Here is a 14,825-nt window from a genome sequence, read left to right as displayed (position 1 = left end):
GGAATGCATATGAGGTGGTTACTAGGAAGGAGGAAAGGTCATTTGAAGAGCAAATTGGTTGATTTTTAACATTGCAGAGCTATATCCTATAAATATATCTTCTACTTTTTGTATAAGACTTGTACTGTGGTATTCTGTTCTGTGGTGTCAAATTCCAATAATTTCTAACTTGTACTCACTGGTACAGTTTTATTAAAAAAAAAACTATTATGCAACACAAAGTGCATTTAAAGTGCCACTCAGGTCTGCAGTAAAGGCTGGAGATGTGTCTGCACCAGGGCCCACTGGGGATATTGCAGCAATGTAAACCATATTTTAAAGGAGAAGGAAAAGTTAAAACCAAGTAAGCCTTATCAGAAAGGTCCACCTCAATACACCAGTAAACCCCCAAAGTAGTGCTGCTCTGAGTCTCTTGAGTCTATGGTGGTTTTCATGGGATATAAATTGTGGTATGATGTAAGGGTATTTAAGTGATAAGTAGGCTGGTCAGCCATTTTTAAACTTAATTTCAAATTAAAAATATGTATATTCGATAACGGGGTTAACTTTCTTGTGCTGTCCAGAGTTGGTGACCATGTGCCATCGCTGGAAGATGCGACTGTTAGACGTTGGCAGTATGTCAGGTGAAACCGCCTACAGCAGCCTTGTATGTTAACTCTGAGCTTGTTGCCTGACGTACTTTAACCTTACACTACTTACATTTGGCTTGCACTGCCCAGCATACACTATCTCTTCTGCAAATAATCTCTGTGCTCAAGCAATTTTTATCCTTGGTTATAACTTTCATGTCCTGTTTACTTGATCACCCTATAACCACTGCTCTCTTTCCAGATGTGATGTGGATGATGTATAATCTCAGTAAAAATCTACAAAATCTGCTGGTGTTCTATTTATGTTTGAATAATTCTAGCCTCAAGCTCCACCCTGGAGCCCATTTATATTGAAAAAAGGGGGATGTATCAGGCTTTTTTCCCCCCTGTGTTCATTCAGTTGACTGTACATGGGCTAAAAAAAGCTGCCAACTTGATCCAGAAAGCAAATTGGCCCATGTATAACGTCTGCAGACTCAAGCTCCACCTTGGAGCCCACTAATATTGACAGAAGCTGGATGCATCAGGCTTTCTTCCCCATGTGCTCATTCAATTGACTGTACATGGGCTGAAAAAAATCTGCCAACTTTTTCCAGAAAGCATATTGGCCCATGTATAATGTCCGCAGACTGTCCTGCCTTTACCCGAAAATCTGGCAGATATCTAGCAGGCAGGTTTAAAAAAAATCTCATTGGTGTAGGGAACATGGCTTGTTTATGTAGTCCTCACCCTGACAGTATGCAATCCAATCAATTGACTTCAGGGTGGACACATGAGTGGGATCCTCTTGTTTGACAACCTCACCAAAAAGTGGATCTTTATAGGCCCTGCTGAGCATAAAACTAGGCTGGTGGGTATTGCCCACCCTTCTCAATATCCTTGGAGCTTATACTGCTTGACTAGTTAAGCTTATTTGTTTTCCTATACTTCGCACTGCCCATCCTAAACATAGATAAAATGAAAGTGAAAGTTAAGCCCCACTTAAACAGAGGTCTATTTTTACTTTTTTATTTATATTCTTTATGAATGTTGCTTCGGCTGACATGAGAACAGAATCAGCCACGTTCCTTAACAGCCAAGTAATGACAAAAATATGAAAAGGCTTCAGTATAGATTATTAGATAAATAATAATAATACATTTTGTTTTACTTATTTGTTTATGATGTTAGTGCTCTTGGCCTCACAAGTGATAGTGTTAAAGGAACAGTAACAACAAAAACTGAACATTTATCAAAGCAATTAAAATATAATGTACTGTTGCTTTGCACTGGTGAAACTGGTGTGTTTGCTTCAGAAAGACTACTATAGTTTATATAAACAAGCTGCTGTTTTGCCATGGAGGCAGCCATTCAAGCTGGAAAAAAAGGAGGAAAGGCACAGGTTATATAGCAGGACTTCTCTGTTATGTTCTATGTAACCTGTGTCTTTTCTCCATTTTTTCAGCTTGAATGGCTGCCCCCATGGCTACACAGCAGATTATTTATAAAAACTAGAGTAGTCTTTCTGAAGCAAACACCTGAGTTTTACCAGTGCAAAACAACAGTACATTTTGATTTTAATTACTTTAATACGTTTTTTGGTATTACTGTCCCTTTAAGTGAAATGTTCAAGGGAGAGCTGCAAATTAATCATATGCTGATGGGCCATATACTCTTGAATAAGTACAAGATTTCCTTTTTAGCTCTGGTTTCTCCATTTAACAGTGCTTCAAAACTGCAGAGCAAATAGCTACTGCACTGTCCTGAGCTGTTCAGGCTTTGGCTGGAATCCCATGATATACCCTTCACATCACATACTCTTCTGATGGCAGAACAATGGGCACTCTGTGGTTAGATGAAGAATTGATTGTTTTTCTAATGTTCCAGCAAGCGGTTTCAGATGAGTCTAATGTCTGTAGAAGAATGCATTTACAGGCTTGTGGTATTAGTGTAGAATTAGTTACCTTTCCTTTATTAACAGATATCAAATGTATTGCTTATATTTTTGGTGAGTGTTCATTTCAACGTTGAACACTGGATTCCTTTTTCTTTGCAAAATATACATTTCTTTTAAGACGGTGATTTCACCAGTGGACACCACCCAATATCACAATTTCAAAACAAAATATTAATAAAGTTGGTAATTCCTTTGCTCCTCTAGTGCCTTTACTATGCTGGAAAGTCTGTTTCAATAAATGTTAGACCATTGTGTTAATTTGGGTTGAGTACAGCTCTTTGTGCAGGCTAGTTGAGTTCTACCATACTTATTTTAGCAAACCAATTAAACAGTTTGTGCATGGGGAACATTATATTGCCCTTCCCCAAAATGTTGCCATGAAGTGTGAGGAATGGTATTGTTTTCACTGGAATGTGGTGGCTCCAATCCATTATTTCTCCAAATTTCCCAGTTGGTATTACATATTCAGACAAGTAGCATTTTCCTGTTGTCTGCCAAGGCCAGAGTTTTCCACCAGATAGTGACGTGTCATTTGTCACTCCAGAAAACATCTGAGCCCTACCGCTTTGCAACTGAATTGTTGCTCCAAGGCGTATCCACTTTACAATCCAATCACTTCACTTAAAAGTTGACCAGCTCAACTCTGACATGCCAGAAAAGTGACACACTGTCTTATTGTAAGGTGCCATCCAATGTTCAGTCACAATTTTCAGTACAAACTATTTTGTAATAATAAAACAGTACCTTGTACCAATCATTATTGGAAGCAAACCTAGCCTATTGGGTTTATTTAACGTTTACATGATTTTCTAGTAGACTTAAGGTATGAAGATCTAAATTATGGAAAGATCCGTTATCCGGAAAACCCCAGGTCCCGTACCTGAAGTTAATTTTGATTCCTGCTGCCAATATACTTTAGGTATGGCAGACATGCTTTCTAATAGTTCTTCCAGGCAGAATGAGTCGTTTGCTTTCCCTGTTACTAAACCAACAGTGCTCATTGTGACATCAACATTCTGAGATATTGGTTTTGTTTTGTACCCCTTATTTTATCAGTGTGAAATGTTTTCATTTTCATAGATGTCCTGATTCACACCCTGAATTCCTTAACTGTGGGGGTTTTAGACATGAACATTCTAAAAACCCCAGACTTAAAATTGATTTTAGTCTTGAGTATTTTGAAATAAAAAAAAATAGTATAAGATTAGTTATTCAGTAAAATCAGAATTGGTCAGGGGACTGAGCACCTTTCCAAAGTAATGTAAATTTAATCTTTACTCTTGTTTTTATGTCACTTTCCTGAGGGTTTTTTACTTTTACATATAGAGTAATACTGTACTTGAGCAAAAGAAATGTATATTGTGGTTTGTGATATATCTGTACATGTTATCCACACACAGGATAATTATGAACCATCGCATAACTGTAAACAAGCCATTGGTACTGGGGCACACAATGAATGCAATGGCTAGAAAACATACTCCTGTCAAAATATGGATATAGACAGAAAATATCTGTAGAAATAAGTCGAATCAACTAGACTTGCTGTGTTTTTCTTGAAGATGTTTCACCAGTCATCCAACTGGCTTTCTCAATTGAGACCTGGATGAATAAGAATCTTCACAAACATATAGGCAAAGAACTATTTTTGTCAAAGCAGGTTTTATTTGAGCATATGTTAGGTTTTGAAATTTATTTTTTTCCCCAAGCATGGAGTCCTGTGAGCCTTTACTATGTTTGTGCTGGTGTGAATTCACTACTGTAATAACGAGCTTTGTTGCACTTCTTGTTGCTGTGCTGGGCACCACTAACCATGGCTATGTTTTTCACTCTTCTTAAAAATGTGTATACAGTATTTAATTTGAGGTTGATTTTATTATTTCAACAACACCTATTTGTCTCTGAGCTGGGAATCCTTGCTTAATCCCAAATGCCTGTTTAGAATAAATTTTATATTCTAATTTCTACTTTTTTGTCTATGTAACAGAGTCGGCGTTGACCCAGATCAAGATCCAGAACCAACAAATGACAGCTTTCAAGTACTTCATGCAGTAAGTGCCAACTTCTATTGCAGAAATCTGCTTCTTTGCTAAAATTTTGTACAGGCTTTTTGCACTGCTTTATCTCTGGGCATCATTTTAAATGAACATTTGATTCTCCCTGTAAATATTTTTTATAACTGATGCGCTGTACATGCATTTCCATTGCTACTGTATTGTTTAGTGAGCTCTCTGCCAGTCTTCCAAGCTGGCCCATCTCGATTTTAGTCTTCATCAAGGAAAATCACAATGAATTCTGGCTTTTGGTTTAATGCTGCCAACATCTGCTATAGGCCATGCTTGTCATTTATATGAAAAGGAGGCAGCTGCATGAACAGGGAGTGCATTTCAACATCTATAATTTCCAATGATAAGATGCGGTGGTCAAAAATCTGTCTACTGTAGGCCTGACCGAACCATGAAAATACGGAGACATATTTAAAACACATTTTAAGCCTCATCTAGCTGAAGATGTTGGTGTGATGCTGCTGGAGATCTTAATTTTGCCCAAGGTTATTCTTAATAATGTAATATATATATACATGTGGGGAAAAAATCCTTAAAGGGGTTGTTCACCTTTGAGTAAACTTTTAGTATGGTGTAGACTGTAGAGAGTGATATTCTAAGACCATTTGCAATTGGTTTTCATTTTTTTTTATTTGTGATTTTTGAGTTATTTAGCTGTTTATTCAGCAGCTCTCCAGTTTACATGTTGCTAGGGTCCAAATTACCCTAGCAACCATGCATTGACTTGAATAAGAGACTGGAATATGAATAGGAGAGGCCTGAATAGAATGACGAGTAATAAAAAGTAGCAATAACAATACATTTGTAGCCTTACAGGGCATATGTTTTTAGATGGGGTCAGTGACCTCCATTTGAAAGCTGGAAAGAGTCAGAAGAAGAAAGCAATTTAGTTTGAAAACAATAAAAAATAAATAATAACAACCAATTGAAAAGTTGCTTAGAATTGGCCATTTTATAACATACTAAAACTTATATGAAAGGTGAACCACCACTTTAATTTAAAAAATGTTAACTCTACTGTGAACATTCTTGGGTTCTGTTTGTCTCTGTTTTATTTAATTTTTTGCATGGAAGAAATAATGTTATTTTTGTGTTTTTATCTTTAGGATGGCACTGGCTTAAATGGTCGCAGTCGTACAAAGCAGGAAAGTGCCTGGGTGTTTAGGCTGTGGTATACCTTTGATCACAAGTATCCTTTTTTAAAGTGAATGAACAGAATGATGACTTTTATTTAAATTTTAGATGGCTTCTGCAACCTGCATTTCAACTAGCATTAATAAACACATTCATTGTTTATGGTCTCACTGGCGATCCCAAAACACCATAAGTCCATATCACCTTTGGGTTACCTGCTCATGAGATTGCCTGTTGCCATCTGTACTGCTGTATCGCTGCAACCAAACCCAATCTAACGTGTTCCAATGGCAAAATAATGTTATACAACATGACCATTCTAATAATACTAATCGAAAAATATTTGCACTTTGTAAATGACAAGTTTCAAAATATGTGCAAGTGCATCAAAAGAGAGGCAACATGTTTCATTGAATGTATAATAATGTGGGATCAGAAGCCCAGCAATTGCTTGAGGATTACTGTAGCCGTGAGCTTCCTGGCCATATTTGTTTTGCAAGATTGAGGAAAAGTTAAAGGGATTCTGTCACAGGAAAACATGTTTTGTTTTTTCAAAATGTATCTATTAAAGTGCTCCTCCAGCAGAATTCTGCATTGAAATCCATTTTTCAAAAGGAAAAATCTGACATGGGGCTAGACATATTGTCAGTTTCCCGGGAGCCCCCAGTTATGTGAATTGTGCTCTGAAAAACATGACTTAGTGCTGTACTGTATTTTGGAGTGATATCACCCCCAGCAGCCTATCAACATAACAATTGTAAGGTAACCAGATAACCGCTCCCTGATACAAGATAACAGCTCCCTGGTAGATATAATACTCGGTAAGGAGGTAAAGAAAGTACCCCGTTTGACCTTTAATAATAGAATTTCCAAATTATAATCAGTCTATAATAACCTATAGTTGAGGAATCAACAATCTCCACTTATCACCAACTAAACCCTCAATCAAGTATATAAAGTGCAAGTGCTTGGGGTCCAACAACCCAATAAAGACGGTACTACTCAGATTAATTACTTCGAATAGATTATTTATAACCATAAAAACACAATTAATTAAAAATCCAATCAATTGTATTTCATAAATTAATTAATAAGGTGGTATGAATTCTAATAATTTATAAATTAATTATAATTCCCAATTCATTCCATAAGTTAGAGTAAGACACCATTACATTAAATAAATTGAGTTACCAATGAATTAATTAAAAATTGATTGATATAAAGTGTTAATGCGGAGATAGAATAAATACGATTCCTCAAAAAATTAAAAACTGTGGTAAGACATGATGGATCTGGATTCCAGAATTAAAAAAAAATATTGAATTAGTTAAAAAAGGCCACTTGCTCCAGTTCAGAAGAAGGGAAGGAAATGGAAAAATGGAGAATGGTGGAGTTGTCCCAAAAGCTGCTACCTATTGTTTTTTATATCCCTGGGACACCACAAAGATGGAGGCAGGCAGGGTAACCGTGACTGTGGTCTTGAATTTTAAACTAACCCTAAGAGCTGACTAAGCCTAAAAAACCACAAACCAATGGTCCCTTAAAATGCAAAATAGATTAGAGTAGAAGAAAGAAAGAACTGAGCAAGCAGCACCTAATTACCACCTGTTTGCAAATCTATGACTGGACCAAACTGTTTTTTTTAAAGAAGGTATCGTGCCAAATTGATTAGAATCAAAGAGAACCCAGAACGCCAAAGCGTTTCGCTATAATAGCTTTCTCAAGGCGTGTGCGCCTTATTAATTTATGAAATACAATTGATTGGATTTTTAATTAATTGTGTTTTTATGGTTATAAATAATCTATTGTAAATAATCTGTGTAGTACCTTCTTTATTGGGTTGTTGGACCCCAAGCACTTGCACTTTATATGCTTGAGGGTTTAGTTGGTGATAAGTGGAGATTGTTGATTCCTCAACTATAGATTATTATAGACTGATTATAATTTGGAAATTCTATTATTAAAGGTCAAACGGGGTACTTTTATTTTACCTCCTTACAGAGTATTATATCTATCAAAGTTACATCCCTGCCTTGACCTTGTGGTTATTAAATTAGACAACCAAGGTATCAAAAATTTTTGCTTCAGCTCCCTGGTAGATATGATAATAGTACTCAATAATCAAATCCAAGTCCCACTGCGTCACCTTCAGTTACATTGAGTAGGAGAAACAACATCTTACCTGAAAACAGTTCCATCAAGTGCTGGCTTCTTCTGAAAGCACATGGCCAGGCAAAATGACCTGAGATGGCCGTCTACACACCAGTATTACAACTAAAAAAATACACTTGGTTCAGTAATAACATTTTATATGGTAAAGTGAATTATTTGCAATGTAAACAATATAATTTAGAAATCAAAAACTACACCATAAAAATCATAACAGCATCCCTTCAAAAATCATTTTCAATATATTCTAAAATCAGCCTGACTGTGGTAGTGCGCCTTTAAAATAGATTCCCGGAGTTGTCAGTCTCCTAACTAGACTGCAGTTTCCATGCCAAACAGAGAGGGTCATAAAAAAAAAAAAGTTAATAAATCATAAAACAGTTAAAATGAAGGCTGGTTGTTTTAGGTTTAGACTAAATTAAGTTTTCCCCTGGGACTTGTTAATGCTATTCTTTTATTGTAACTGTAGCTGGTCAATACTGTGCTTGCTTGCATCAAGTTTCAAAGCCCCTTGGCCAAAATGCAGCTCTTGTTGCTATGGTTGTTGAATTCTTTGCAGATGATGCAGGGATAGGGAGTTGCAGAACACTTTTGTAAGTGGAATCAGCTGATTATTCTGCCTTGCCAGTGAATACAAAAGAACACCAAAGGCCAGGAAATAACCACTTCATTCATAGTTCAAATAAGCACATGTGCAGAGTGAATGAGTCTGTGAGTCACTTGGCTAAAAAGGGATGTTGGAATAATATATCTGAAGCTGATATAAGCTGATCTGTACTAAATATATAAAAGATGTCTTTGACCATGAGGTCCTTTTACTTGTACATCCCTAAAACTTTGTATTACTTGGCTAGCAAATCACCTACGTGATACATAAGCGATCAAACATACACGGTCAAAAAGACATTTTGAGGGTTGTGCATCATAATAGTCTAAGTCCCAATTTAACCGCCTCCTTGATATAACAGAACATACTAATCAACTCATATTCTGTAAAGGCATGAATGAAGGTCGTACTCTCTATTGAGGCCCTTCGGGTACATTGTCTGCAATGTATGTATCCAGGACTTTTCTCTTTTTTGGAGTAATAAGAGTCTGCTGCCTCCTCGTCATGGGGGGGGGGCGGCGGCAACAGACTCTATCGCAAGAAACCTAAAGGAATGCAGCAGAATTTTGTGCAATGCTAAAATGTGCTGGTACCAGTCATTTCACTACCTCCTTCCTTATGGTAGATTTGTGTTGGCTAATTCTGTCTTGTATGGTTTGTATGGTTTCACCAATATATGCAAGACGCATGGGCATTTGAGCATATAAACCACATACTCTTGAGTCACATGTATAATGACCCTTTATTCCAAACTTCTTCCCTGAATATGGGTGTGTAAATGTATCAGTGCGTATAACACTCGAGCATTGGTTGCATCTGCCACAACAAATTATTGCGATCAGTAGAATTGACATGTAAATCCGGTATTGTTTTTTGTTTTACGATATACTCTTGTATCCAAGAACGTAATAGTTTCCTCACTGTACTCAAGCGTAAACTTTATCATGGGGATGCTCTTATGTAAGTGCACTTAAATTGTAGCAGGGATCCAATGTCACCCCTCCACACTACCAACAAATCATCGATATAGCGCCACCATTGGACACACAATGTTTCTTAAACAGTACATGTGTAAACGTGTTCTTTTTCAAAGTGGTTCATGAAAATGTTGTCATAAGTAGGAGCGACATTGGACCCCATCGCTGTCCCTTGTAGTTGGGGAAAAAAAGTGTCCTGAAACAAAAAATAATTATTGTGTAGGACCAATGCCAGAAGCTCCATAAAGAAATCCACCTGTGCTGAATTATAGTGTGAGTTCTCAAGTGTAATACGTACAGCATCCATCCCTAGGGCGTGTGGTATTGCCGTGTACAAACTACACACATCAAAAGCAGCCAGTAAAACACGATCATCACCCAGTTCCAAACCATGAATTTCCCTTAGGAAGTGGGAAGTATCCTTAATGTACGAATCACCCAAAGGTATAAAGGGGGGCCAATACTCTATCTAGGAAAATTGATAAAGGGGCAAAGATGGAATTTACTCCCACCACTATGGGACGTCCTGTGGGGGATTGCAGGTTTTTAAGAACCTTTGGTAAGGTATAAAACACTGGTATACAAGGAAACTCCTGTGTGAGAAAATCTCTCGCTCCTTCGTTTGAAAAGGATCCTGGGAGGGTTTAAATGAGGAATGGCTTATTTCCTAACACCCAACTATATTCACCTATAGGATCTATTATCCAAAATGCTTGGGACCTAACCTTTTAGAGATGAGGGCTCTTTAACTTAATTTGGATCACCATGCTGCAAATTATTTAAACATGAAATAAACTCAATAGGATGGTTTTGCCACCAATATGGATTTATGCAGTTTAGTTAGCATCTAGTACAAGATTATGGTTTATCATTACAGAGAAAAAGGAAATCACTTTATTCTTTCATAAAAATTAGAATGATTTGCTTCAAATGACTTCAATGGGAGATAGCCTCCCTGTAATTCTGAGTTTTCTGTATAGCAGCTTTTCAGATAAGGGATCTCATAACTATACAAAAGATTTACTGACTTATTGGATATTTTTGTTATTTCTGCTATGACTAGAAACATCTCTTGTACCATCATTAAACATTATATTTGATATTGGTATTATTATTATGAAAGGCATATAACAGAAAAATGTCATCCCTTATTGTGACCTAATGCCTCATATTGTCACTGGCTTTTTAGTCTTGCATTTTACAGCCTGACTTGGTCCAGGTCATGTGACTGCCTTCCCCCATTTGGCAGTATCCTAAAGGATTTTTGTATGTTCATTGACTGCATTTCCTTTATTTTGCAGTTTGAAATGTGATAAAGCCTTGAGGTGGCCATACACGGAGAGATCCGCTTGTTTGGCGATGTCGCCAAACGAGCTGATCTCTCTCTGAAATGCCCACCTTGAGGTGGGCAACATCGGGCTGATCCGATTGTGGGCTCTAAGGCCCAACGATTGGATCCTAACGAATGGGAACGGGCAGTTGGATCGCGGGACCGCATCAACGAAAAGATGCGGCCGCGATCCGACGGGATTTTTAGTCCCATCAGATCGAGATCTATCTCGATCGGGGAAGCCCGTTGGGGGGGCCCCATACACGAGCCAATAAGCTGCCGACTCGCTCTGTCGGCAGCTTTTATCGGCCCATGTATGCAGGGGCGGAACTACCGGGGGAGCAGGGGGTGCGAGCGGGCCAAGGCCCGCACCCCCTCAGGGCCCCCCGGCAGTCCGCGCGCCGCTTCACGGCGCATATTCCCGGGCCAGTTCCGGGTGTATGGAGGGGGACGGGGGCCCGGCTGTGCGTCCTGCGCCAGGGCCCGCCCCCCTCTAGTTCCGTTTCTGCATGTATGGCCATCTTTAGTTACTGGATGCAGTAAAAAAATACAGCAGGCATAATGCCCGGAAATAGCTGTATGTGCCATGGACAATAAATGTTGCTTCACAGTTATTGAATTTGGCATGTTTTTAATATGAGGGCTGGGCACTTATTCAACTTTTTTTTTTAGTGCTGAATTTTATTTATTTTTAGAATGTTGATTTCTGGGATCACTGTGATGTTATGGGGTAAAATTTGGAGATAATGGAAAAAAAGCACAATCTCATGTATGTCTAATAAATTTATCTATTTGCTTTTGCTGCACCGTGTACATGAAATATTTAAGCCGTTTAATGAACGCAGAATTTTCCTTAAATGAAACTAGCTATCTGAAACCGATGCTGACCCACAGTGGCCCTCTATTATCAACAACTCTCCCCAGCTGGTGCGGGCTGATAGCCAGGTGTTTCACAAGCCCCCAGGTCTATGATGTAAGTATTTCATTAGCTACAGACTTGGAACTACTTTGGCAGATCTAGAAAGGAAAATCAAATGTGTAATGATTTAGGGATATATTCTGGAAATTAATAACAATTTCACAAAACTTGTTTGTATTCTATTTGTTTTGTAGTTTATGAATTGGTCTGCCACAATGCAAAAGATTTATATTATCATATTCCATTTCTTAAATTACCCTTTATTTCAATCAAATAGCACATGTTCTTAATAAAAAAAGGAAAAGCCTAAAAATAGAACTTCCCTAGGAAATATTTGCTTAGATATTCTCAATAGACAACCAGAAAAAACATGCTTTTTATTTAACCGCTCATCACTAAAAATAAAATCCCTTTAGATAATAGATTTATGCAGCCCATATCTCTCCCCAAAAACATCTGGAATGCAAATTGTTTCTATTTGCATCAGCAGTATCTGCTTTATATTTTTTTAAATATTACTTGATTATGTGGATTCAATTGCATTTTATAAAGCAGGGATTCTTAACTTGGGTGGGAGGCCTTGATCCTCCTAAATGTGAACTGGTTTTTTAACATTTAACACATATATGGCTTTATGCTGGTTTTTGGGTAACAAGACTGATTTTGCAATTTGTGAACAAGTGGGTGCACTGCTCATATATAAATTCAATGAATATGTAACAAAAAAGCTGCAACAAGGGGGTGAAAGGTAGGGGTTGTACTGAATACTGGTAGTATAGTAATTACATTTACTGATAACTTTAACTGCAGGAAGGTTGCTTAGAATTATATTTTCATTCATTGTGCCAAATATATAAATTATTTGGGTGTAGTACCCTTCTTAACACCTTGACTACCACGGCATCAATAATATGGAAGTTGTGTTTATGCCTGCCCTGTAGGCGAAAGCATTATAGAAGGCTCTTTATAGATCAATAGAAATGTGTGTAATCCAGGAGACAAACAATATTTATAAAGCATGAAATATGTATGTAAGATGGGATAAAGATGCTATAAAACGACATTAAAAGCTCAGATACAGAAATATCTGATATTTGTTGTATAGCAATACAATAGATCCTTCTGTGCAGCACATGAAAGTGTGCATTAATGCCCTCAAATCGAATTCACAGCATCTATATTTGTCTTGACAGAATGTGGAGCAGTTAAGAGAGGATGATGCAGACTTTATTCTAAATGATGGCGACCTTACATTAACTTACGGAGACACCACCATAACGGCTAATGGCTCCTCCGGTTCTCACACAGCAACCACAAGCCTTGATGGCAGGAGAACAAAAATGAGCTCCGACGAAGCACTGGAACATGAACTAGCTGGGGGAGACTATGAGATTTCCAACAGAGGCACTCGGCTAGTGTTTCCACTTGAGGAGAATGCATGACCTGGGAAACCAGCAATCATTAGGGAAAGTCAATGCAAGCCAGGAAGTGGTGCCAGGGCATCTCCGGCCCAGTGCAGTGAAGAGCTGGGTGCAGTTCAGACATTAAAACATAATCCTTGTGGTACTGAGAGTGGTACATTTTTCAGGCTACAATCATTTCTCTTTCTTTGATGAGGCAGTTTTGTGGTTTAGATGTGATAGAGTAATGCACACAGAATTGCAGAAGCCTTCCTTTTGCCTAACTACTGGGTTATAATTCTGGAACTGTCTAGTGAACACCCTGTGTGTGAGGCCAGTCTGACTGCTTTGCTATGCCCACATATGCAGCCTTTTAACTTTGGAGCAAGGATCATTCTCTGTTTGAAAGTGCCTGTTATTTAATACCAAAAGGCAATCCTTTGGGAGAAGTGTTAAATGCATTTTTCTACCTTACATATTACACGTCCACGTTACTTCTATAATGCATGAAATCAATGTTTTATCCAAAAAATTGCCTTTCCATTTTGTCAAGTTGTGGGGGAAAATATGGTTTGCCATAAGCATGGCCAAGTGCAAGTTACTAGCTGGCATTTTACTGTTCTCTGGAAACATGTCAATTTGAATTCCACTTCAGAGCATGGCCAACGTTTACTGATCTGTAGAAAGAGGGACATTGCTTTTTTCTGAATATATTCACCATTGAATTTGCATTGCAATTTCTTGAAGGGGATAAAGCACCTCTTACACTCTTTACAAATTCAGATGTTGCAGAGCTCTTCTTGCTGATTAAAGTAAATAATCATTGCTGGCAGATGCTTCATTCAAAAATCATGATAGGACTGTTACTTGTAGTACCACTGTTTACATATACTAGTGAATAGTGGCATAGATTGCAAAAGAACCACATTCATTTATGCTACTATAGAACATTGACAATTCAATGAAGCATGTCCCAGAAATGTCCAGCTTGTATTTAGCAGGAAGACCTATCCAATCCAGACTTCCCCTTTATGATGTGCAGTTGCTTCTTGCTGGCAACAAGTATCTTCTAGCAGAGACAATACTTCTATCTGAGCACAAGGGGGATACATCAAAATGTTGTTCTTAAAATATTTTCATAAGTCTCTGGAAACCAACAGCTTCTGCATTTGCACAAAATATGAATAGAAAACAGTAGCACATTTAATGAAAGATATATGTGCAACAGTTCTCTTTAACCTGAACTAAGGCTGTGCTGAACATTTACATAATTTGTTTCGTTTGGAGCTAGGAGGTCCATGACTCAGGACCCCCCTGGGGCTTCTATCAATATGCAATGTTTGCAGCTCCTTCTTACATTTCACAGATTTGTGCAGCAGTCCCAGAATGCTACAGTCATATGAAAAATTTTGGGAACCCCTCTTAATTATTTGGCTGAGCTTTAAACGTAGCAACTTACTTTTAATATATAACATGCCTTATGGAAACCGTAGTATTTCTGCAGTGACCTAAAGTTTATTGGATTAACAGAAAATATGCAATATGCATCATAACAAAATTAGACAAGTGCATAACTTTGGGAACCCCAACAGAGATATTACATCAATACTTAGTTGAGCCTCCTTTTGCAAAATAGCCTCCAGACGCCTCCTATAGCCTTTGATGAGTGTCTGGATTGCGGTATTTTTGACCATTCG

General features: G+C 37.8%; 1 protein-coding gene across 2 annotated transcripts in view; it reads left to right on the top strand.

The window, feature by feature from the left end:
* The window catches only part of LOC108708439 (sodium/hydrogen exchanger 7), a 53,326-nt gene extending 39,698 nt beyond the window's left edge, over positions 1-13,628 (top strand). Inside the window, exons 13-17 of one of the 2 annotated variants that reach the window (XM_041582383.1) lie at positions 564-623; positions 4,514-4,577; positions 5,699-5,781; positions 11,677-11,782; positions 12,922-13,628. In XM_041582383.1, the coding sequence (XP_041438317.1) occupies positions 564-623; positions 4,514-4,577; positions 5,699-5,781; positions 11,677-11,782; positions 12,922-13,170 (562 nt within the window). In that variant the 3' untranslated portion in view covers positions 13,171-13,628. The remainder of the gene's footprint in view (positions 1-563; positions 624-4,513; positions 4,578-5,698; positions 5,782-11,676; positions 11,783-12,921) is intronic. The other variant, XM_018247141.2, reaches the window with a different exon arrangement.
* Positions 13,629-14,825: the final 1,197 nt, after the last annotated feature.

The sequence above is a fragment of the Xenopus laevis genome, chromosome 2L, assembly GCF_017654675.1.
Source record: "Xenopus laevis strain J_2021 chromosome 2L, Xenopus_laevis_v10.1, whole genome shotgun sequence".
Classification (NCBI taxonomy): Eukaryota; Metazoa; Chordata; class Amphibia; order Anura; family Pipidae; genus Xenopus; species Xenopus laevis.
The sequence above is the reverse complement of the archived record's forward strand: the minus strand, read 5'-3'. Positions and strand labels throughout refer to the sequence as shown.